Here is a 25,116-nt window from a genome sequence, read left to right on the forward strand (position 1 = left end):
ATATACAGAATTGTTTTTGGGCGGCGTCTGGTGGCAATTGGGGGTACGTGGCGCAACGCGAAGAAACCCACCTGGAGGAGTTGAAAAGTCACCGGCCAGTAGGAGGGCGACACATCAGCACGCAGTTTAAAAAGAAATTTGAAAATAAATGGATTTAAATCCAATGGCTAATATTGGTTTAAATTCATTTATTCATAACTTTTGATCCAAAAGTCCGATTGAGATGATTTCTTTAAGGAATTGCTCGTCTTGATCCCCTCTTTCTATCTATATAGTTGGATCATTAAGACAAGCCTATATTGATAGATAAAAATTAATTACTAATTTTGGGTAAAATGGTATTTTTTACCATTTAACCTAAGTATAAAAACCAAATTTCGAGAGGAGGGGTTCATTCTTGATGGTTCTCTATCACAGCTGCAAGACAAAGAGAAGCCCCATCCTGGATCAACCTGTTTGGTACCTTTCCCTTCATTGTATTTGAATTTTTGGTGCATTTTGGATAAAATTAGTTTAATTTCTTGATTGTTCTTCTTGAATCTAGTCTGAAGCTCTAAATCGCTTGGCTTGAGGGGCATGTACAAGCCCTGATTAGGATTGAGAGGAGTAATTTAGAGATTTAACTAGGTATTCAAGTGCATTTCAAAAGAAAACTATAAAAAAAACTTTAAATTCTAGGGTATTAAAATTTCTCTTTCATTATTATCTAATAGTGTAGTTAGTTCTGAACTATCAAACCTACAAAAACCAACCAACCCAATCAAAATTTTATTCTTAATCCCTACAATTGAATTCTTTGATTCTTTCATTGGGATCAACTAATTCAACTTAGAGCCCCCTTACTTCTTCTATTCATCTCATCTCTTATACCCCCCTTTCCAAATTTCTCATCTAATGAGGTTGATTTGATCTTCATTGAAGATAAAATTAAATCTAACTAGGCTCAAATTATTCGTGAAGAACATCAATTGAATTCCTTACTAGCTTCCCTTGGACGACACTCGTACTTATCACTACACATCTTAAGTAGAGTTTTTATAAATTTTATTGTATAAGCTAAAATTGACAACGACAAGGGTTTAAAATTGCATAAAATGTACCCCTATTTTTGGCTTATCAATAGACATATCAGGTTCTTTATGCGTGGCATGAACTTAAATAGTGTGAAGTGTTGCAAGGTGATTGGGTGTGTCTTCTCTAGGGGTAAACTCAAAGCTAGGATGATCTGCCCCATCTAATGTGCATGGCTTTAGTGTGCATGGCTTCCAATCTATACACATGTTTTTCTATGACAGGATTGATCCTCCACGTAAGTCCTATACAGCTGGATCAATCGTTGAGAATTTGAGCATGTGAATCAATGGACTCGGTCCACAAGATCTAATACTCCAGATTACATAGATTTAATCTGATGCTTCCTGTGCCACCACATTTCTTGAAAAAAGGTAAAGGGATTATTCCCACATCATAATACTATGGGAGGTCATATTATTTAGTCATCAGGTTCACAGGTTCTCAAGTTTACATGTTAACGCTATGCTCCAGGTAGGTGCTCTTGACACATTATGCTCCCTTTTTACGCAAGTTTTTAATCATTATAACAAAAAAATCTTAAAAATAAGGAAAATCTGAAATAAATCCATAAAATCCATAGATAGACAGACAGACAGACAGACAGACAGACAGATAGATAGATAGATAGATAGATAGATAGATAGATAGATAAATAGATAAAATGTTGTGGGGACTGTCTTAACTATCATTTGTCAATTTAAATTTACTATTTCTTAGGGGTATTTTCGGCATCTTTCCCTTTTGCCTAAATTATGATAGTACTGACGTCCAAATTTTCGACCAGTAAATCACTGTTTTACTCTCTGCAGTTTGATCGATTCCCGACGACAAATTCGCTCAATAAAAAAGGTCTTGATCTAAACTAAATGTATAGACATCTGAAATGAAGTACAGAGAGAGAGAGAGAGAGAGAGAGAGAGAGAGAGAGAGAGAGAGAGAGAGAGAGAGAGAAGATAGAGAGAGCGTTGGCACAAAAATAGTCTTAACTATCGCTTATCGGATCTTAAATATTATTTCTTGGAGAATAACTCCAACATTTTTCCACTTTGTCTCAAATAATGATTATAACGACGTCCACACTTTCGGGTTGGAGAGAAAATCTCGCAGCATTCAGACATTGTTTATCTCTCTGTCGTTCTCATCGACCGCTCTATAAAGTAGCCTCCTAGATCTTCCAAAAGGAAGTGGAGAGACGGATATATATATATATATATATATATATATATATATATATAGAGAGAGAGAGAGAGAGAGAGAGAGAGAGAGAGAGAGAGAGTTAGAGAGAAAGAAAGAGAGATGGGTGGGAGAGAGAAGACGCTGGTCTTGGAGAATAACTCCAACATTTTTCCACTTTGTCTCAAATAATGATTATAACGACGTCCACACTTTCGGGTTGGAGAGAAAATCTCGCAGCATTCAGACATTGTTTTACTCTCTGTAGTTTTCATCGACTGCTCTATAAAGTAGCCTCCTAGATCTTCCCAAAAGGAAGTGGAGAGACGGATAGAGAGAGAGAGAGAGAGGGAGAGAGAGAGAGAGAGGGAGAGAGAGAGAGAGAGAGAGAGAGAGAGAGAGAGAGAGAGAGAGAGAGAGAGAGTTAGAGAGAAAGAAAGAGAGATGGGTGCGAGAGAGAGGACGCTGGTCTTTGCGCTGATTATGGTGGGAGTGCTGGCAGCCGCGGAGGTGGGCAGCACGCGCGTGGAGATCGACGTTTCTCTCGCTGCCGGGCGCTGCAACGGGTCGATCGGGGACTGCCTCGGAGAGGCCGAGTTCGAGGCCGATTCCGAGTCTACTCGCAGAATTCTACTGCAGAGCGGCTATATCAGCTACAGCGCCACGAGAAACAGCGGCCGCCCCGCGCCTTCTCCTGCGCGCACAAATGCACCCTACGTCCAAGGATGCGTCCCTTACCAAAAATGCAGGGGCTAACCTTTATTTTAAGAACACCCCACTTTCCCAGGAGCGTTTTTTACGTTTGGCCTTTTATCGCAGAAATCGAGGCCGTGTTATCCTTGCATGAACGCATGTCTATTCTGAGTGTGTTTTCATAATTCCGGTTTTCTTAGAGATGATGGGTATTTGATGGTCCAGAGTCTATTGTTGAGATTGATTTATCTTTCTCATTTCATGTGTGATGGAAGAACACATCTTTATTGGTGGAGGGCATTTTGCCGACGAGTTTGAATAGATTCGGACCCAAAAAATAAAATAAAAAAATTGGACCCAAAAGGGCATGTGAGGAGTTTTAGAGTGGAATGAAGATCTTGGGAGGAGTTGACTGGGTTGTCCTAATTTTCTTCCAAAGACTACGAGGAGTTGATAGCTGGAATACTTGTTACCAAAGGTGAAACAACTAACCTTTACTTTAAGAACAACCCTCTTTCCCAAGAGCCTTTTTTACGTTTGGCCTTAAATCACTGAAATCGAGGCCATGTTATTCTATCTGTACCTGTGTTTTAAGAATTCCGGTTTTCTAGGAGATGATGGGTATTTGATGGTCCAGAGTCTATCGTTGAGATTGATTTATCCTTCTCTTTTCATGTGTGATGGAAGAACACATCTTTATTGGTGGAGGGCATTTTGCCGACGAGTTTGAATAGATTCGGACCCAAAAAATTTTCAAAAATTCGGATCCGAAAGGGTGTGCGAGGATTTGGACAGCTTTCCAATTAGGAAAGCTTCGATTTTTCTGCGGGTAGGAGTCGAAAGGCTTTTCTTGAGTTTTGTGATTTTCTTACGAAGACTAGATTTCGGACGATCAAAGGAGACGAGTCGTTTTCTGATGAGCTGGAATACTTCTTAGCAAATTCTAGCCTATACAGTGAATAAATATAGTACTGTTACAGTCGCGTCTTCGCCAGAGCTATCGATCTCTCCTTTGTGGGGGATTTTGAATAGACATTTGATTTTGGTAAATGGACGTGAATAGATTCGGGTCCAACAGGATAATTGAAGCTAGAAAAACGATGAGTTTTGGGGCCTAATTTGGAATACTTAAATAAAGATCTTTAAAACATGGTTTGATCCTTTTTTCTTTACAAAATAATTCTGAACACAGACTTGCTTTCAACCGCTCAAATGATTAGCGTCGTTTTACGATGAGCAGGAAGAATTAATGCAAATTTTGTTTTTGAAGTGAGTAAAATTATATAGCTATTATAATTGCGGTGTTGACAGAGCAATTGAACTCCGATTTAAGGGGGGTGGGATTTTGTTAATGTCTAGAACAGATTCAAACCCAATAGGGAATCTGAAAGTTTTGATTTTTCTTGGAGAGAACTGAAAAACTGAGAGCAGGAGTCGATTGGCTTTCCTCCTGACCTGTAAATTTCTCTGACAGATTTGGTTTCTTCTACAGGTCACTCTCTTGTCAGCCAATCAGCCTCACTCTCTTATCTGTGTACCACAGCGTGGAGTGAATGGACATCAGCTGGCTCGAGTCCCCCACCGCATCCCCCCACCTGTTGTGAGGCTCAGCCCTTCCACACACACAGATAGAGAGAGAGAGAGAGAGAATAATGAAAAAGTCAACGACGCGAGCCAGAGATGTTCACTTACTCGTAGTGGGTCTCCTCATCGACGATAATGTTCCAGTTCTCCCCCGTCGTGTTCTTCCTGTATTTATGAAAATTCTGCAAATGGAGAAGCCCCGTGACTAACTAAAAACGTAATCAAGGATAGCGACCCAAGGAGCTACCCATTTCCGAGGTAGCAGAAACAGGTCTAACCCATTTGATTCCTTAAAGTGGGTCTCCGGACACATTCCTTGTCAGCCAATCAGCGTACACTAATTCCTATTAGCAGTAGTAGAGATGGGAGCACTAAAGAGTTAGGTGCATGTTTAGGGTGAGCGGTTAAATTTTAGGGTTTAGAGATGAAAGCGATTAGTCAATACTAAAAACATTGAAGAAAAGATTGGGTAATAGTATGAAGGGGTAGTTACGTAAATGGAGAAAAGAGACGGATAGAGAGAGGTAGGGTGACAGAGTTAGAGAGAGAAGAAAATGGATGGGTCAGGAGAGATCGATAGCAAATGCGCAAGGAAAATAAGGAGGGATAAAAACAGGGAAAATCATGGACGCAAGAGAGAGAGACGGAGAAAGAGAGAGAGAGAGATAGACTCAGAGAAAAGAGGAAGAGGGAGAGATGATATGGACAATCAGGGGAAGAGAGAGAATATGACTCGGAGAAAAGAGCAAGAGGGAGAGAGGATATGGACAATAAGGGCGGAGAGAGAGAGAGAGAGAATATGACTCAGAGAAAAGAGCAAGAGGAAGAGAGGATATGGACAATCTGCGGGAAGATAGAGGGAGAGAGAGAGAGAGGATTCGACTCAGGGAAAAGAGCAAGAGGGAGATCAGCAGGAAAAGAGAGAGAGAGAGAATATGACTTGGAGAAAAGAGCATGAGGGCAAGATGATATAGACAATAAGGGGGAAGAGAGAGAGAGAGAGAGAGAGAGAGAGAGAGAATATGATTCAGAGAAAAGAGCAAGAGGGAAAGCGGATGTGAAAAAAAGCTTTGAAGATCCATTAAAAGTCTGGAGAGAAATAGAATGAAAGTGAGAGAGAGATATAAGAGATCAATAGCCTGGAAGGAGTAAAATAGTCGGACGACATTGGGGAAAAATCATAAAAGCCTCTTAGATGATAAATAAGAAGAAACTAAATTTCAAAGACCAAAGAAAAATCTAGAGGTCGGCATATATAAAGAGATCAATTTTGAGATGTACAAAAATATGAGGAAAAAAATTAAATCAGAGCATGAAATTCTTGAGAGAAAGACATAATTGACTCAATTAGGGAAGGGAAGAAATTGACTAATAGAGGGCGTTATACTAGTGGATGTCTTTTTTTCTGAGCGAGGAGGCATTTGAGGATGCACTCCTTGTGGAAGACGTGTCCCTTGGGGCAGTAGATACGGGAGACAAAGGGCTTCAGGCAGAGGCCGCACACATCGAAGAGCTTGATCGAGTCTTTGCCGAGTCATCCTTCTGCGTGCCATACCCGGGCTTCCTCTTCTTGTCGTACGTGAAGAATGTGAGGTCATTGTTGTTCTTCGAGTGCCTCTACGGCATCTTAGAAGAAGATTGAGAAACCCTAAACTGGCGCAAAATTGAGGATTGGAGAGCGGGAAGGATCTCCCTCTCTCTCTTCTCTTTTACTCTCTTGTCAGCCAATCAGTGTCCAGAAGGGTACACTAATTCCTATTAGTAGTAGAGAGTTCTCTCTCTCTCCTATTTTTTTCTCTATCTCACCCTCCATCTCTCTTTTTTTTCTCTTCCGTCGACTGCAAACTCTCTCTTCTCTTTCTCTACCTCTTTCTCTTCCGTCGACCACCGTCTCTATTTCTCTCCCTCTTTCTCTTCTCCTCTCTCTCTCTCTCTCTATTTTTCTTCTGTCAATCACACTCTATCTCATCTTTCTATCCCCTCTCTAACTCTCCATCTTTCTTTTTTTCTCTCGCTCATCCTCTCTCTCTCTGCGCTCAATCAGATCCATCTGGAACTTCTCTCTGGGATGGTCATCCGCCGAGACTCTGAAGATAATGGAACGGGGATGGTCATCAAGAGGGAGAGATCGAGAGAGGGAGAAAAGATAACGGGGCTTATGGGTTGGCATCGAATCTGAGAGAAGCGGGTTTTGGAGTGAACGGAAGCGTCCAACTCCATCACCGGTTGATTCCAAGTTGAAGGCCACGGAAGTGTCCTCCGCCGCCATGCTCGGTAGAGCACCGGCGTTCTCCGCTGGAGACGACGCCGTCCTCTTCAATTAAGGCGAAGGGAGGTTCGCCTTCGTTCGATCGTCTTCCGTGGTGGTCTTACTGGCCGAGGAAACAGAGGCGCTCATCAGGCTCTCCTCCTCGCATTTGATCTGCCACGTTTTCTTCCTCTTCGGGACGACGGGCAAGATCGAAGACTGAGAAGGCACATGAGGAGGAGAGTGAAAATGGAGGAAGCTCGCCATCGGAATAATAGGAAACTTAACAAAGATTAGATAGTAATGATTCACGTATTCTATACATGTTAGAGATTAGATAAAATAGGAAACATATAAGTTTAAACAAAGATTAGGATCCAAGATAGATAGGATTAGAGATAGATAGGATAAAACATAGAAGGAATTTTAATGGCTAGGATTAGATCTGGACATAGCCGTTATACCAGTCATAACGGCTAGGATTTAAACAGATCAAACGGTCTAGACCGTTCGATCCATAGCCGTTATACTAGTTATAATGGCTATGATTAAAACAGATTGAACAGACTAGACCGTTCGATCCACAAGCCGTTATACTAGCTATAACGACTACATAAACAACCTTTCTATATTTTTGTACAATACATTCTATATAAATACCAACCAATGTTATGATCAAACTATGAGGGAATAAAAAGAGATCTTAATCATCTTGTGTCTCGTGTTCTCTCTTCTCACCTTCTCTCTTCTTGTCCCCCTTCTTACTCTCCTCTCAACCTCTTCATCTCAACGCGAGGAACGACTTTTACATGGTATCCGAGCCAAGGTTGGCGGTCAAGAAAGCACAATAGCCGGTTCTCCCATAATGGCAGTTGGAGAAGCTTGTGTGGCAACCATTGGACAAGTCCAGGTTGCGATTCCCCCTGGAATCATGTTCAATCCACGACTGAGTGATGAACATTTTCAGATGTGGAAGAGCTCAATACTACCAGTATTGTACGGGTTTGATTTAATGAAATTCATAGATGGTATATCTCCACCGGTTCTTATTACAGATGCTCAAGGAAACATGATCGAAAACTCGGAGTTCAAGAAATGGTGGAGAATCAATCAGCAGGTCGTGGGATTCCTGCATCAAAACATTACAGATTCGGTATGTCCATACATCAGGAAAGCAAAATCCTCACGGAAGCCTGGGAAAGCTTTGAAAATACCTTAGTAAGCTGGAATCAATCCCGTGTCATGGAGCTTGATAACATGCAAATAAGCGCTGATAAACTGTTAATTTCATCATATTTTTTGGCTTTTAATGCTCTAAAACATTAATTTTAATGCATGTTATCATGATTTTAGGTTAAAAGAAGAATTTCCTTAAATTTCAAGTTAAATAATACATTTAATAAATAATTAGGTCAATTTACACAATTAAAATTTTTTAATGAATTATAGAAGAAATTAAATGTTGAATTGATCTATTTCTATAAACAAACACAAAACAAACAAATAAATTTTTTTTAAGAAATTAATAAAATCATTTTTTTGGCATTAATACACATTTTTTAGGATTTACTTTAAGTGTTTTTCAATAAAATGTTTTTTTTATTAAAACTGGCCCATATTGGGCCAGTTTAAGCGCTAAAGTGTGTCTAGTGAGCCGGGAAACACAACGAAGAGAGCACCGGCCAATCAGAATGCGCGCTCGCACTTCGGTGCGTGACACACACGCACGCACGGTCGTGTGTGTCGCGCATCACATGCGGCATGAAGTGCACCGCATGCGTCATGACACGGACCAATGAATGCGCAGATCGGTGCTTTCAGTGCGCGATACACACATGTGCAGCGCTGTGCGTGTTGCGCACCACACACACCTGTGTAGCAACCAACCGCGTGCAGCTTAACTCGCTGCGTGCGACGCAGCGAGTAAAGCGCATGCATAGCACTGGGTGGGTCTTCCACCGTGCCAAACGCGCCCACGTGGTGCGGTGCGCATGGAGGAAGACCCATACATGGCACCACGTTAGCAAATAGGGACGCGTTGTACGCTCTGCATACAACGCGCATAAGAAAAAAAATATACCGGAATCTGAAGAGCTGTTCTTCCGATTCCACAGCGATAAAAGGGGGAAAATGAAATTTTATTCTTGGTTCTTGATTTTTCTGCTTGAGGAGAGGTCACCTAACTCCCTCAAAGGCTCAGGAACACCCGAGATACAAGTTGGGGCACCTTTGGAGAGAGAAATCGACGATCCGGCTTCAAGATTCTTCCCCAAATTCAAGGCAATTCTTGGATAATTTTGATTACTCTTTTGCGCGGATTCCTTCCAAAGTTGGAGCACCTTTGAACTGTTCTTTTGATTTAATTTGAATTAATTTCTTTTTTTTTTAATTTTCAATGTTTTCTCTTAAAATTTGATCTTAATTGGTTTAATTCTTGATTTTCTTTTGTTATTTTTATAGACAATGATCTTTAATGAACGCTAATACAATATCGAATCAAATTTGAACGTTAATTCACTGATAATAATCCCTGATTGCCTTAGTTAGCAAATCTAAGTAAAGATTTTCTAATTTAGGTTTAATTTCTAGAGACTTTATTAAAATCAAAGTAAAAAAGATAAAAAATATATAATTGTGATTCTTTAAAAACATTAAAACATCTTCTGATAAATAAAACAAATAAAAGAATTAGAAAAAATTTAGAATTAAATCAACTTTCTACATAGATTTCAAATTCATTAAAAAGAACTTAAAAATAGAATTCTAAACAATTTAAATTTTCTTAAATCAAATAAAAATATAAATTCAAGTGATTTATATCTCTGTTATTAAATAACAGAGAGTTATTGGAATCATTTGGGTTCAAAAAGATAAAAGTATACTCGCAATTTTTCAAGCATATATATTTCATAAGTAGTTAACACATCATCTCATTTAGGTTTGAATGCTAAACCCTAATTTGATCAAAAATTGAATATCACCACCGCCTCCCTAGGGTTCGACCCCTTACTTAAACACTAAGGGATAAAATAAATATTACTCCTTAAGTTCGGAAACCCTTAATAACGACATTTAACACGTACATTTCGAACTTATCATTTGTGGTGTTAGGCATGCACTTAACTCACTGCGTCGCACACAGCGAGTTAAGATGCGCGCGATTGGTCGTCGCGCGGATGTGTGTCATGCATGACACGCACAGCGCTGTGCATGTGCATATCGCGCACCGAAAGCACCGATCTGCGCATTCATTAATCCGCGTCATGACGCATGCGATGCGCTTCATGCCGCATGTGATGCGCGACACGCCCGACCCTGCGTGCGTGTGTGTCATGCACCGAAGCCTGAGCACGCGTTCTGATTTGCCGGCGATCTCTTCGGTGTGTTTCCCTGCGCACTAAACACACTTTAGCGCTTAAACTGGCCCAATATGGGCCAGTTTTAATAAAAAAACATTTTATTGAAAAAACACTTAAAATAAATCTTAAAAAATGTGTATTAATGCCACAAAAATGAATTTATTAATTTCTTAAATTTTTTTATTTGTTTTTTTTGCGTTTGTTTATAGAAATAGATCAATTCAACATTTAATTTCTTCTAAAATTCATTTTAAAAACGTTTAAAATGTACAAAATTGACCTAATTATTTATTAAATGTATTATTTAACTTAAAATTTAAGGAAATTCTTCTTTTAACCTAAAATCATGATAACATTCATTAAAATTAATGTTTTAAAGCTTTAAAAACCTAAAAATATGATGAAATTGACAGTTTATCAGCTCTTATTTGCATGTTATCATAACCCCCAACTTTACTTACTGCTACTCCCTTAGCAATAACTGAGATATTAACGGTGAGATAAGTCCAAATTTCCTCGATGCATCGTAATATCTGGTAGTTTAAGTTCCCCCTTCAAGTGCCATGCTAATTGTTCTTATAAAGATTATACCTTATAAGGAAAAGATTAAGTAGCTCATACTAAATTTACAATATAGTTGAAGCACTGCACATGTGCGTATACAAAACTAAATTTATCCCTAAATTACTAAATTTATCATAATTCTATGTTTGTAGGCTTTTATTGTTTTCCACTATATAGTTGGTTAGAATAAAATACCCATGGAATTTTGAAAATGGGTGAAATTATTGAATATCCTTCTTGGATAGATTGAGGTGACCCTAACCTATATTCGCATTCAATTTTAAGATTAAACAAATACAAAAGTCTCAAATAACTTTACAATACTAATTCTGCCAAAACTAAAATGTCAAAGAACTGTATACATAGCAACCTGAGTATTTTATTAACCCTGAATATTCCTTCCCTAAACCAGTACTTTCAGTTGATTTTTACCAAAAAAAGCATAAAAATTCTTGATTCTAAGAACATTAGTCAGTGGAGAAAACAGAATCTTAGGAATCATCTTAGTGCTATTTTTTTAATCTTTCGAAATTTGAATTATTTCATGAATGGGGCCAACTGCTTTCAAGAGAAGTGATTTCTGGGCTGCGACGGCTACTTCTCTACTCCTCACTTCTCTTGGTTCTTCTTAGTGCAGTCTCCGCAAGGTGGGTTTTCGTCCCCTGACAATCTCGGTAAGAACCCTAGTTAGAGATCTCGAAACTCCATTTACCCAGCATTCAGATCGGATCTAACTTCCGTTTACGCGTAATTTCTTTGCATTCGGCTTTCTGGGTTTTTCTTTCTTGGGTTTTTTCTTACCGTCATTTCAGGAACTGGGTAGATCAGCAAAGGGCGAAACATGAACATCTTCAAGAAGAAAACTTCTGCAAAAGGTCAGCAGAATGAATCGTCTCTCCTTTCTCTTCCCCATCTGGCTTTGATTCGATCTATCGTGTTAATGGTTGCTTGCCATGTGGGTTTTCTCTTGTTTTTTCAAAATCTGTACGCCGGGATCATACATTGATTTCAAATATTTTGGGGCTAGTGGAGTTTGATCTCTCGCTCTCCGCGGATCATGTCTAATTTCTTTCTAGTTTTCTTGGCCTCGCGGTCTAAATATATTTTCTTACATTGCAATGCACTGAGTTGCTCTTTTAATTGATGTATGTTTCTCCAGAGCAGGCATTTTCTAATCGACTGCGATTTATTTGTGATCATTCGCTTTTTGAATCAAACCTTTGTGACCTCTCTTGTCTCGGCTTAATTGATTGACAGATGAACTCAGGGCAAGCAAAAGAGAAATGTCAGTGGCGACAAGAGGTACGTTTCTGTTTCCCTTTTTTCCCCCAGTCATGTTTAAATAGATTAATCACTCACGGTTGAGAAATATCTCTCTGTTTATGCCATATGCTTTTCTAGTTTTGTTCGTCATCTCAACATAGATCATTTAAGTTTACATGGACTAATATTCTACTGATTAGACTGGATTACAACCCTCTATCCTCTGTCTGTGAGATGATAGAATTGTTCTCGGTCCTTGATGACAATGACACAAGGACGTTGATGAGTCGTCATAAACGTAGTCACGCCTACAACTAGGATGACAGTTACAGAATCCTGATCATCATCATCGTCATCATCACAATGACGAGGATGATGACAATAGAGGGAGGAAAACCCTCTGCCGGCTGCCGCAATCTTCTCATGGTTGTTCGAGATGATGAGATGATAATGACGAATTTTTTTCATCCACATCATACATCTGAGCCAGGATGGCAATGACAAGACTGTCATTGTCACTCGTCTGCGACAATGAAGGATGATGATGAAATGACCCTCAATACACCAGTTTCAGATAATGACAACTGTGTCCTGGGATGGCAGTCTGTAGGATACACTGAGAAAATCTCCATCATCATCTTAGCTGGACAGTGACGAGAACAATAATAATGGACGGAAAACTCTCATCCGACTGCTGCTGCTAGTTTATTGTCTGTTTCAAGAATGATGAGGTGATGCTGATAAAGAATTGTCATGATGTAGTGATAATGATTATCACCATCTTTGTCACTCATCCATGATGATGATTACGATGATGAAATCATCATCATCACAAAAGCGTGTAATGTTGACGATAAAAGAAATGGAACTTTTGTCTCTTCATGCTTCTTCACAGGTAAATTCTCCTGACGTTATCTGTTGTATTTTCTCATTCTATTTCAGGAATTGAGAGAGAGATTGGTGCTCTGCAATTGGAGGTATTCTGGTGGTCTACGGTCCTTCCAGAATTACCCTCCGCCCCCTCATAATGATAACATTTACTGTCACAGGAGAAAAGACTGGTCGCTGAAATAAAGAAGACAGCAAAAACTGGCAATGAGGTGGTCTTTTCTTGGCTTTATTGAAACACAATAATTCACTGTAGATCTCATTATGAATTTTAAAGCCCTTTTACAGGCAGCCACCAAGATATTGGCCCGCCAGCTCATAAGGTTAAGACAACAAATTATTAATCTTCAAGGTACTCGCGCACAAATCAGGGGTGTTGCCACTCACACGCAGGTTGATAATTTTAGATAGATGAAAATAGCTTGGATTATTCATACAAATATTTCTTTTTACTAACTGGCTTTATAATTTGTCCTCAGGCAATGTACGCAAGCACTTCAATCTCTGCTGGAATGAAAGGCGCCAGCAAGGCAATGGCTGCCATGAACAAAGTATGCGTACAGTTTGGAAGCCTTTTTTCTTCAAATTTAACGGTCTATTCAATTTTTTTCCCATTTTTTGTGGTTTTATGCAGCAAATGGAACCCGCAAAGCAGGTCAAGGTTGTGAGAGAGTTCCAGAAGCAATCAACACAAATGGATATGACGGTATTGGGGATATTTACATTATTAAAGTATTAATGTCAAGTTGGATAAATGAATGGTCTCTTGTCAGTTAGTTTTGATCTTCCTTAAAGTGATTCTCAATAAAATTATCAATGTGAAAAGGTGAGAATTTTGATTCATATTCCATATTCAAAGACTTTTTCAATCTCAAATTGGTGTTATTCTCCGGTCAACTTTAATATTTCCCGTCTCCTAAACTTTTATTATCTCTGATTTTTTTTGTTAATTTTTATTTCTGTAGATTGAAATGATGTCTGAGGCCATTGATGAAACTCTAGACAAGGATGAAGCTGAAGAGGAAACTGAAGAGCTAACCAGCCAGGTCAGCGAATTTTCTCTTGTGACATATCATTTGTTCATGCACCACTTTCTTCAGTCTTTTCTTATCCTGTGAGAAAATTTGAAGAAATACTTTCAACATTTTTAGCCCTAAGATTGATGCAATTATCTCTGATCATGTCCAGGTACTCGATGAAATTGGCGTGGACATTGCATCTCAGGTAGTAGAACTGCTTTTATTTGGTAATTTATATGAAATTGATGTGGATTTTTTTTCTGCCTTATTAATATATTTTCTCTTTTGAAGCTATCCTCGGCTCCTAAAGGACGCATTGCGACATCCAAAAGAGTGGAGAACCAACAGAGGTACTAATGTGATTTCAATATTTTGCGTTCTGTCCTCAACGACAAATCTATTTCTTCATGTTTGATTTTTTACCTCTTGAGAATCAAATTTTGTATTTATATTTATCCTTTTTCCGATAAAAAAACTTGTGTTTCCTTTTTAAGCTGCTCTTAGGGCATCACATTGTAATGATAGGCCTAGGCAGGGAACTTTCCCATTCTAGTATCTTGTCATTCTATATTTAGTGTAACTTGTAGAAGTCCACTCCAGATAGGTACAAAACAGAAAGGAGAGATGAGAGAAAAGGGTGGAAGTGAGAAGAGAGTGTCATTCTATATTTAGTGTAACTTGTAGAAGTCCACTCCAGGTAGATATAAAACAGAAACGAGAGATGAGAGAAGAGAGTGGAAGTGGGAACTGCATGGCGGGAGGAACCCAACGCCCTGGGAGTTGGCAAGGTTGAATGATTTAAAGCCCAACTCAATAACAAAAAGGGGGCTCCATATCTTGGAGAGGAAATCTTAGTCATAATTACATATTAACCCTGTCTCAAACACTCCTGTGCAAGCTGAAGAATGATTTAAAGCCCAACTCAATAACAAAAGGGGGCTCCATATCTTGGAGAGGAAATCTTAGTCATAATTACATATTAACCCTGTCTCAAACACTCCTGTGCAAGCTGAAGAATGATTTAAAGCCCAACTCAATAACAAAAGGGGGCTCCATATCTTGGAGAGGAAATCTTAGTCATAATTACATATTTACCCTGTCTCAAACACTCCTGTGCAAGCTGAAGAATGATTTAAAGCCCAACTCAATAACAAAAAGGGGGCTCCATATCTTGGAGAGGAAATCTTAGTCATAATTACAAATTAACCCCGTCTCAAACACTCCTGTGCAAGCTGAAGAATAGATAGCCCGTTCAAAGCTTGGAGTCACAAAAGTGATTGGAAATAAAAAAGGATAGGATAAATGCTCTCTGCTAATCAATGGAGAGTCATCGATGAAGTAGGGACACTGCTAGAGGATCATGAGAAGACAAAGATGCCAATCCTTAGGTGCCACCATTGGAGAATGGTTTTCTTGAGGGTAAGCGGGCAAGATGGCATGAGGCATCACAAAGGTGCATGAAAACAACATAGGAACGCAAATAAAGCATTGGAAGGCATCAGGAAGTTCCATGTGGATGCTGCTTGAGCGTCTGAAAGGCCCTGATATGATACCGGGCCATTGTTACGCCAGAGGCGGGCCCGGTAAGTCATCCAGGCCATTCAACTGGCCCAATTAGGCCCAAACCGTTGGGCTTCCTCCCCGTATGTATATATACATACGGGAAAGAAAAAAGAGGCATCAAGAAATTCCATCGTAAGCCACTCTACCTTTCCCTGAATTCTCTCTTACCTCCTCCCTGCCCTCTCTCGTTCTAACCCTACCTCTTGTTTCTCGTCCTCTCACATCTCTCCTAGGCATCGCAGCTCTGTCCCGCGGAATCAAAGCTGTTGCTCCAAGGGAAGTCGATCAACCACGCCAGAGTTGTGAGCTCTTTGTCTCTCTCTCGTCCCCTCTTTCAATCCTATCATATCGAACAATTCTTGGAGACAGTTACATATTCAAGAAGTGTCAAAGAAACGTTCAAGAACGTATCAGGCCCATCAAAAAGTACCATGGGGAAGTCAATTGAGCCCTGCAAAGGGACAAGAAAGCATCCCAAAGGCACATAAGCACCATGGGGGCGCTGAGAAAGCACTGCAAGGAAAGCCACAGAAAAGCCCACAGCATGGACAGGATGGCATTGATGTAATAAAATTGATAAAGTGGAAGAGAATCTAACTTGGTGCTGCTGTGGTCGCACAGTTGAGGTGACACTGGAGAAGAGATGACATGGCAAAAGCAGTGATTTGACTGAAGTAAGCTCTTAGGATTTTTGATGCAATAAAACCCTTGCTGGCGGTACTGCCAGGCCATGAAGGGGGCCTGATCGACTGCTGCTATGCTCTGAAGGGGATGCTCTGTACGGCTGCTGCTGCCTATCTAAGAAGAGGAGGGGTAGGGTAGGAGATGATTCCCAGCAGTAGCTATTGGAGTTTTTCATACGATCCAAGGAAATTGGAGATGCTGAGGCCAGAAGATATTGCATCCCAGGGCAGAGGAAGGTCCTTTATGAAATGAAATAGCGCCAACAGCGGAATACCCCGAGTGTCTGGTGAATCTACATTTTCCTTGTCTTCCTTGTAGCTGTACATGACTGAGCATCCGCTGTGTGTATGAAATCTCCTTCGTGAACAAACAAGCCAGAGCTCCCTCTGGCAGAGCTATTTCTGGCAGTGTTCACTCTTTCAAGAGAAGATGTACAAGAATCTGTGTCCATGGCAGTGAAATATGGAAAGAGTGCCAAGTCAGTTGGAGTTTTGGTGAAGGTCCTCATCAGTGGGAGCAAGAGGCAGTACGATGGCTTTGATTAGTATTATGATGCTGTGTTTGAGTTGGAGGGATCCTGTCATGGTGTCTACGGAGGCAGTGAAGCAGATACTGGTTATTGTTGTCTCAATGTCAGGGCTGGATAAGACGGAAAGTTTAATGTTTCTTGCACAAAGTTTTAATCGGTCTAGAGAAGCCGAGAAAAAAAGTGGGAGGATGTTGCAGGAGAATCACATAAGGGAGCTTGTCTGCAGTTTCATTTAGAAGAAATACCCACCGCAATCTGTTATGCACTCTTGTGTTGTTCATTTTGAGGACAGGATAGAGCAGTTGCCTCAAAGTCTCTAGCACTCTCGATTTATTGCAAGGAATGGCCACAATGGGTTTGAGAAGAAGATATGGGACTTATAGTTATCGTAAGTAAGAGACCAATGTCTTTGTCTCAAAGTCATTGAAGCATAGGTGTATGCCATGTAAACGAAGTATGCAGTTTGTGAACTTGTGTGATCTCTCTCCCTCACCATTGTGGGCTCTCTCCTTGTCTGTGCTTGTCATACTTCATGTGATAACCTGTTCGCTGCTCATTGTTTGGTGGTGTAGGAGTGATTATTACATATAAAGAAATTATTTTTTAAAATGATAAGTATAAATCATATATACGACTAAATCAGTCAGCTACTCATCAATAGACATTGGCTAAAATTGAAAAGTTCTTTCTTGTAGAGATTTAGGCAATAGTGTGGATGGTTGTTGCGGTTACAACCATCATGGGAAATATCTGTGTATATTCCTTTGGTTCCTCTCTCCATTTCTCTCTCACCTCCTATCTCCCCACTCTGTCTCCTATCTTTTGTTCTCTTTATCAATTTCTCTTATTCTCCTCTCTCCTGTGTATGTGCAATCTCTCTCTCTGTCTACGCTCTTACTCTCTCCATCCGCTTTGTCCTCTATTTATTCTCTCGCTCTTCTCTCTCTTCACTCATCCCCTCCATGGCCATCGTCATCATCATCTCTTGGGATGATGATGACATGTTCGTCACCCATTGTCTAGGACAAATGATGATGATGAATTCATCATTGTTTGCTTGTGCAGACAAATGACGAGGATGACGACAACCCATCATCATCATTAGGAATGGCAAACCATAATGGAAACTTTCGAAAATATTCACATGATCCCATTCCTTTTCATTTGCACTTGTCAAGAGATTGAGCCTTAATTCTTTCTATTAAAATTTTAAAGACACAAAACGATCATTTCTCCTTGATGGTTTTTATCTCACCAAAGCCATGCTGCTTAAGTTCAAAAGTTAATCACTTTGTCATTCCGCAGCGTGGAAGCTTTTCCTGAAGAAACGAACCCCAGCGTTGATGAACTTGAGAAGAGGCTGGCTTCTCTCCGCCGCCAATAGCGACTTCTCAAGAAACGGGACCTGCTGTGTTGATGGATTTGTGATTATTGTGCCAGTGAAAGTTGCGAGTCTCTATCTATATTTCTATAAATAAGAAGATAGTGTTGCTGACTCAACTGTCCTTGGGTTATGTGTTAAATCGAGTTGAATTGGTAATCTATAATTTTTTTGATGTCCTGAAGAACTTAGTTTGTGAAGTGTTAATTGTAGTCCGAAAGAAGTGGATATGAATGTTATGATGATAGAGAAAAAATATGGGTTGATACTGAGTGAGGAAGACAACACTGCTTTTGTTATTTTTGTATGCCCAATTCTTTATGGTTTTAAATTGATCAAGTTTTAGGTTTCTGATTGCAAAATCTCAATATTATAGGAACTGTTTTGTGTCATAGATGATGTTACGGCAGTCGAATCAAAGTTTTGAGATAGGCCGAAAGCAAATCTTCTCTCTTTCACAGTTAAATGTAGTTTAGCTGTCAACTCCTGGAAAATTGGTGACGTACGGTGCAGCTTGAAAACCAAAGAAGTGCAACCTGTTAGAGCTGCGAGCTTTCCTGGATGTGTTTATGATTCTTTTAATGGAAAAGAGCTCTGGTTTATGATGTTAATGCTAGAGGTGAGGATTTGTGTGATCTTGTCATTAGATATGCTCTCTATAAAAGCTCTGGATTACGATGTTTTTGGTAGAGGCAAGGATTTTGTGTCATTTGTCATTAGATATGCTCTCTATAAAAGCTCTGTTTTATCATTTGCCATGAGATATGCTCTCAATAAAAGCTCTGTTTTATCATTTGCCATGAGATATGCTCTATAAAAACTCTGTTTTAACGTTTGTCATGAGATATGCTCTCTATAAAAGCTATGTTTCATCATTTGTCATGAGATATGCTCTCTATAAGAGCTATGTTTCATCATTTGTCGTGAGATATGCTCTCTATAAAAGAGGTTAGGATTTTTGTATCATTTGTCATGAGATATGCTCTCTATAAAAGAGGTTAGGATTTTTGTATCATTTGTCATGAGATATGCTATCTCTGTATAACGGTAAGGAAATTGGCATTAATTGACTGAGTTTGGCTGACTTATTATCTCTCTTCTCTTATTTCTCTTCCATCTCTCATAACTCTCACAACTCTCTACTTCCTATGAAGTTCTACACACAGCTCAACAGTTAGAGATGAGGAAAACTCTACCCTTTCACACCTTTTACACGTTTTATGCCACATTTGCATGTTCTTTAAGTGGTGAGGGTTTCTTCAGTATAAAAAATTACTTTTCTGGGAACTGTCTATGGTTTGTCTTCACTTCTTGCTCATCAAACACCTTCCACTAACTAAAATGGGTACAAATGTCACCACAGTGGAACCAAAATTTTAGAAAGGATGAAAGAAGATTAAGCATCATGCGACCCTCTTTTCCTCTCTCTTCAATCCTTCCGTAAATAGAAGCTTCTGCCCCTTCAATCAATTAATGAATGAATCATGTGTCTGAGGCAACCTCATCCTCCATGCTTGGGCGCTGTCCAATTGCTGCTGTGCCGACGAGGTCGTCTGCTCCATCAGCCATCAATGACCTTACAGACTGTGAGTTGCAATGTTCAAAGGAAAAAAGAATGCAATAGTTCAGGGCAAGAAGAGGAATGAAGCGTCAAGATGGAGATGGGGTTAGATAGTGAATGAGATGGAGGTGGAATTATGTAGATTCATGAAGAGATAGTCATGGTTAGAGACAGAGATGGAAACAGAAATCGAAATATACATAAAGATAGGGACAAACAGAAATAGACACAGATAGAGATAGAGATGATGATAGATATGGATATAGGTTTAGAGAGGAATGGAGATAGAGTTAGAAATGGACACAGAGACATAGAGATAGAGAGGCAGACGGATAAAGAGAGAGATATGGATGCTGAGATAGAAAGGGATCAACATGGAGATGGAGAGAGAGAGAGAGACTCAACCTTTTCTATATCACTACAGATTTGTGGGTTTTCTCTGAGATACTGCAAAGCCTTGTCCCTGCCTTGGCCCAGCCTGAAACCTCAACTTGTTATTACAGAATAATGCGGATGAATATATTCTATCATTACTTTTTCAAAATTGTTTCATCTTTGAATGCTTTAGTATTTTATAATTCAACCCATTAGGTAAATGTGAAGATTTTTAAATTTTCTAAGTTTTCCCTATTTTCTAAGCCTTGTACCTTAAATCTTGGAAGCTGTACCAGGCGCCCTTCCTAATCACAATCTCCATCGACTCGGCACAGTCCAAGACACAGGCCTGATATAGGTTTGACTCAGTCATTTTGGTCAAGGAATAGGAGAAATCTGTCCTTCACTTACCAGTTTGCTGACACCTTGTCCAAATATGATATCAAATTCGGCTTGTTTATATGGCCTTGAAACCTGTCATAAACAAAAAGTAAACTAATATGAATAAAAAGTTTATCTGAAACGTTTAACTCCTTGAAGCCTACTGTAATAAGTAAGATCGAATGATGATGATGAATTCATCATTGTCATCGTCAGCCCTTTAACTTGTCATCATCATAGTCATTCATGTCTGGCTTGGACAAATGGGAATGATGATGACAAATTCAACAGATAGATATAATTAGATGATCTAGCTTAGCTTCAAAACCATTGGATGACAATGCATTATCAACCGATGGATGATAATGTCAATGACAATGACGACTCTTGGAAAACCAAAAACTATTTCAGTGAAAATTCGTCATCATCATCCTCGTTGACACCAAAACATAGCATAGAGGATCGAATTCAAATTTCTGTCAATTATGTATTAACCAAGAAAAATTATAGAATGGGAGACTAGACCACACTACCTTGCTCTTTTGAACTCTTACTCGCACTCTGATTCCAATGTCTTCATCTCCTTTAGCCTTTGAACCAAAAGCCAGTTAACAGATGAGGAAATATATTCAAGAACCCACGAATAATAAATGGTTCTTTAATTGAATGGACAAACAAGTTTCATTTAGGAGAGATTTTCAGGGCTTACAGACTTTATCTTCCCCACAGGACGGATCTCCAAGCGAAGGGATGCAAAGAACTTCAAGGCAATTCCTCCACTGGTGACCTCGGGATTCCCATAAAACACACCAATCTTGGGACAAAAAGTAAAATTTTAACACCCAACATTCCACTGGATTTATAAAAAATTAAAATCAATAAGGTCTGAACAAGAAATACTCACTTTATATCTGATCTGATTCAAGAAGATGAGTGTGCATCCCGCTTTGGAAGCATTTCCTGACATCTTGCGCAGTGCCTGGCTCATAAGTCGTGCCTGTAGACCCATCTGCTGCATTCCAATCTCACCCTGGAAAAGTCAAAAGTACCCCCTTCTGAGCATACTACTGAGAAAATGATTATGCCAATAGATGATCATACTTCGATTTCAGCTCGTGGTGTCAAAGCCGACACAGAATCAATGCAAATGAGGTCCACTGCTCCAGATCTACACATTCGATCAGCAGCTGAGGAAAAGAAAAGGAAACCAAGTGATTTATCTTTACATGAACAGAGGGAGACTAGAATGATTTTAAAGAGTGAATGGGATAAAATGTAGAGAGATGAGTGAGATGATGAACATGAACGCCATCACATATATGATGAACGAACATGAACACAGATAAGGCAGCGAATTGAGAGGCTATTCTTCTTTCTCTCTCATGTGTATGCGGAGTCTCCTCTGAGCTCCCAAGCTCCTATTTAACTTCTTTTCTAACCTCCACTCGTATTCCCCCTCTATTCCCAGCGGCCCATGATTGGATACATGACTAGGGGTCTAATGGATGACATCTTAAGGGCAATAACTTCAAGGCAATACCGTCAACATTCTCCTTGTGAAACCAGAAAGCTATAGATCTGTCCTCTGACAACCATTTTTTAGTGAAAGAAAAACAGCTGATACAAATAAAAAATAATTATCTGAGGTAATAGGTCAATAGAAATATGCGGATTCATGTAACTTTCCTCTCGTAGGGCTCCTATCCCAAATGAAAGGAGCAGGGAGTTCAGAAATCGCTACAGTAGGAGATGTTATGATACTTAGCAACATGTCTAAAGGGACAAAAATAAAATTGTAAAAATAACTATAATGACTCATGGAACTTTGTCTTTTTTTTCAAAAAAAATGAAATATGGTATTTCATGTAATTTTCGTATCTTAGGATTCATGTAGCCATAAATGGACAGAGGAATTCAACAGCCGGGAAATGTTACACACCCAGGAATACATCTTAAAGGGGAGATCGAAAAAAAAGTATAATTAGAAGCAGGGTCTTTCATGTGCTTTTTAGACCAACACTTCCAAACGGGGTAAAGGACAACATAATAAATACAATGGCTTTTAGGAATCTGGTTTTTCATGCAATTTGCTGTCCCAAGGAAACTCTCCATTAATGGTTATGTGATTTCAACAACAGGGAAAAGAATCAACCAAGAAAAAACACCAAAAAGAGGAAAAGAATTACTCTCAAGAGCCATCTCGCCATTATCTGGTTGGCAAACAATTAGATTCTCGATATCCACTCCCAGGGCCTTTGAATATGCAGGATCAAATGCGTGCTCTGCATCAACAAGCATTGCATTGCCTCCGAGTTTCTGCTCATTCCAAAAAAAGAAGAAATCTCAAAATAAGTTCCTGGAGTCACATGCGAACTCATTTAAAATAGTGTTCTATTCACTTTTTAAGTGACTTATTCACGTTTTCAAAAAAAAAAAGTGACTTATTCACACGTGGGAATTAAGTCACTTAAACCCTCCCAGGCCCTGGTCCCGGCCCCCTCTTGGGGCCAGGCTTACTCTTACATCTTAAGGGTATTTAAACACAAGACGCAGGGTGGTTGTACTTTTATAAACCCTAACACGCAGTAACTCGCGGCTGGCCTGTTCCACCCCAACAAAACTGATAAATATGCATCAATTTTCTGATCATACAATGATTTTCAGCCAATATACCGCACCTGTACTTCTGCAATCGCATGGAGCGCTAGAGTAGTTTTCCCACTGCTTTCAGGCCCAAATATCTGCAAGAATATTATCAAATATTCAAATAATAATACATTAATACAATTAATAATATTTTTTTGAAATAAAAATAATAATAATAATAGTAAATCATGAGTAACGTAGTCAAGTAAAAGAATAATGGAGAGAGCTCAGGAAGTAATTTCCATATAAGAGTAGCTGCCAACTTAATTTTTGGATGGATAGATAAATATTTATATTCTGGCAATTAATTGTAACCGAAAATTGCCAAATTTAGAATTTTTTTAGGCTTTCAGAACGGTACCTCTACTATTCTTCCTTTGGGAATGCCGCCTCCAAGAGCAAAATCTAGTGTAAAGCAGCCACTGGGAAACGTTTCACTGGGATAAAATACACCAGAAGAACAAGAATTCTTTGATCAGAAGATATATTTTTAAAATGAGAAATCTTAATAAAAACAGCAGAAGAATATGTACACTGAAGCCCCTCCTGCGCTGCCTAATCTTGTGACACTTCCTTTGCCAAATGAGTTGTTGATTTCGTTCATTGCAGCTTCCAGGGCTTTTTGCTACATAATTGTGACAATAACTCAATTATTTTCAACATACCGTTCCAATTTCAAAACCCAGACGCCAAAAAATAAATTGAATCAGGCCCCCTGAGATCATTAAGAACAAGTCAAACTCCATTCCCAACTTTTCCAGGTTGGGTTATATTCTTAGCCGAAACAAGGCAATACAGCAAACAGATGGAAAAATGATCAACAAAACATCTGCAAGTGATACATCGGCGCTAGAGTTCTTCAAACCAAAGAACAACAGTAAACCAGTTCGTTCAGGTGCTAAGGCAGGAAAGAACACTGATATAATCAAAAGTCAAATAATGAACCGCCAAGAGAGCCTTAATCCAACAATAGCTTTCTTGGGTTCACTAAATTTAAAAAACGTTGACATGGTTTATCTTCCTCCTGTAGATTACACGCAACCAATAATTACGAAGCTTCAACTCTCCTCACAAAGAAGAACGAACAACAATAAACCAGCTCACTCAGAAGCTAAGGCAGGGAATAACAAACGAATAATAAAAAAACAGACGATAAAAAGAAAACAACATCCGATGACAGCCTTCCCCGGTTATTAAATTTGCAAAGTTTGATATGGTATAATATTCTACTGGACAAAGCTGCAACAATCCCAAGAAAGAACAAAAAAGAACAGACAGACTGAGCCATACACAAATGCCAACTTTCCCAAACTGGGTTTTTGAAACACGGATGAAATAAACTAAACAGAGGGAAAAAACAATCCACAGAACACCAACCACTTCCATCCAAAGAAGTTACCAACTAAAGAAGGCCAACATAATCAAAATACAGACATTGAACAGGAAAGAGCGCTCTATTTCGATTACAAACTTCCCGGGCACGCTAAATTTACAAACTTCGACATGGGTTTATCTCCAAACGACGACCACGCTTCAAATCTCCCAAGAAAGAAGAAGAACAGCGATGAAGAACGCACCCGGTCAAGAAGGCGAGGGTCAGAATCGCCAGACAGCGCGCCGTTGCCGCCGCCCTTGGCTTTGAGCTCGCACAAATCTCCGTTCTGCTTCCTTGGCAGGAGTCTAAGGAAGAGGAGAGAAGAAGACTGCGTTTTGTGGAAGAAGGGAACGTGCGAGTGGAGAAGGCTTGTTCTTGGGAAGACGACGCTCTCCATGTTCGATGTGAAGCTCCCTGGAATGCACTTCTACCCCTGAAATCGGACTTCTTCTACTCGTCCTCTACCTTGAGTTTATCTCTGTCAATTGAATTCAAGAATACTCTCGTGTTTTATACACTGGGAAAAGAGTTCAACTGTTTGACTTCTATATATATAGTTGAAGTTTCAAGTTGGTAAGTTTCTTATACAATAAAATAAATTCATTAAGCTGTTGAGGAAATGTGGGGTGTTAACAAACTGAGTACTTGAAGTTTTATACATTGAGAAGAGAGTTAACTGTTTAAATTCTATATATATATATATATATATAATCGAAGTTTCAAGTTGGTAAGTTTCTTGTACAATAAATTCATTAA

At 39.3% G+C, this 25,116-nt stretch overlaps 2 protein-coding genes and 1 long non-coding RNA gene across 4 annotated transcripts; 2 read left to right on the top strand and 1 right to left on the bottom strand.

Annotated features, from left to right (window-relative positions):
- The first annotated feature begins 11,252 nt into the window (after nt 1-11,252).
- LOC144704762 (vacuolar protein sorting-associated protein 2 homolog 2-like) lies at nt 11,253-18,321 on the top strand. Its single transcript, XM_078577286.1, has 12 exons — nt 11,253-11,369; nt 11,508-11,570; nt 11,953-11,997; nt 12,901-12,935; nt 13,008-13,058; nt 13,135-13,239; nt 13,326-13,397; nt 13,481-13,552; nt 13,812-13,892; nt 14,035-14,070; nt 14,157-14,215; nt 17,947-18,321. Exons 2-12 carry the CDS (start codon nt 11,537-11,539, stop codon nt 18,023-18,025), a joined length of 669 nt encoding a protein of 222 aa, XP_078433412.1. The 5' UTR covers nt 11,253-11,369; nt 11,508-11,536; the 3' UTR covers nt 18,026-18,321.
- Nucleotides 14,224-17,382, top strand: LOC144704763 (uncharacterized). The gene is made up of 2 exons (XR_013581900.1): nt 14,224-15,560; nt 15,662-17,382. It is a non-coding gene; the product is annotated as an uncharacterized LOC144704763 (long non-coding RNA).
- Nucleotides 18,322-19,258: 937 nt separating the features above from the next.
- RECA1 (recA DNA recombination family protein) lies at nt 19,259-24,854 on the bottom strand. Of its 2 annotated transcripts, none has more exons than XM_078577308.1 (13): nt 24,563-24,854; nt 23,519-23,610; nt 23,347-23,422; nt 23,018-23,080; nt 22,526-22,655; nt 21,441-21,526; nt 21,244-21,369; nt 21,049-21,153; nt 20,873-20,929; nt 20,370-20,432; nt 20,231-20,307; nt 19,989-20,061; nt 19,259-19,575 (listed from the first exon to the last, which is right to left on the bottom strand). In XM_078577308.1, the coding sequence occupies exons 1-13, from the start codon at nt 24,755-24,757 to the stop codon at nt 19,489-19,491; spliced, it is 1,230 nt and encodes a 409-aa protein (XP_078433434.1). In that variant the 5' UTR covers nt 24,758-24,854; the 3' UTR covers nt 19,259-19,488. The 2 variants fall into 2 exon arrangements, with proteins under 2 accessions (XP_078433434.1, XP_078433432.1); XM_078577306.1 differs by having other exon boundaries at nt 19,259-19,606; nt 24,563-24,853.
- Between the last annotated feature and the right edge of the window lie 262 nt (nt 24,855-25,116).

The sequence above is a fragment of the Wolffia australiana genome, chromosome 6, assembly GCF_029677425.1.
Source record: "Wolffia australiana isolate 7733 chromosome 6, ASM2967742v1".
Taxonomy (NCBI): domain Eukaryota; kingdom Viridiplantae; phylum Streptophyta; class Magnoliopsida; order Alismatales; family Araceae; genus Wolffia; species Wolffia australiana.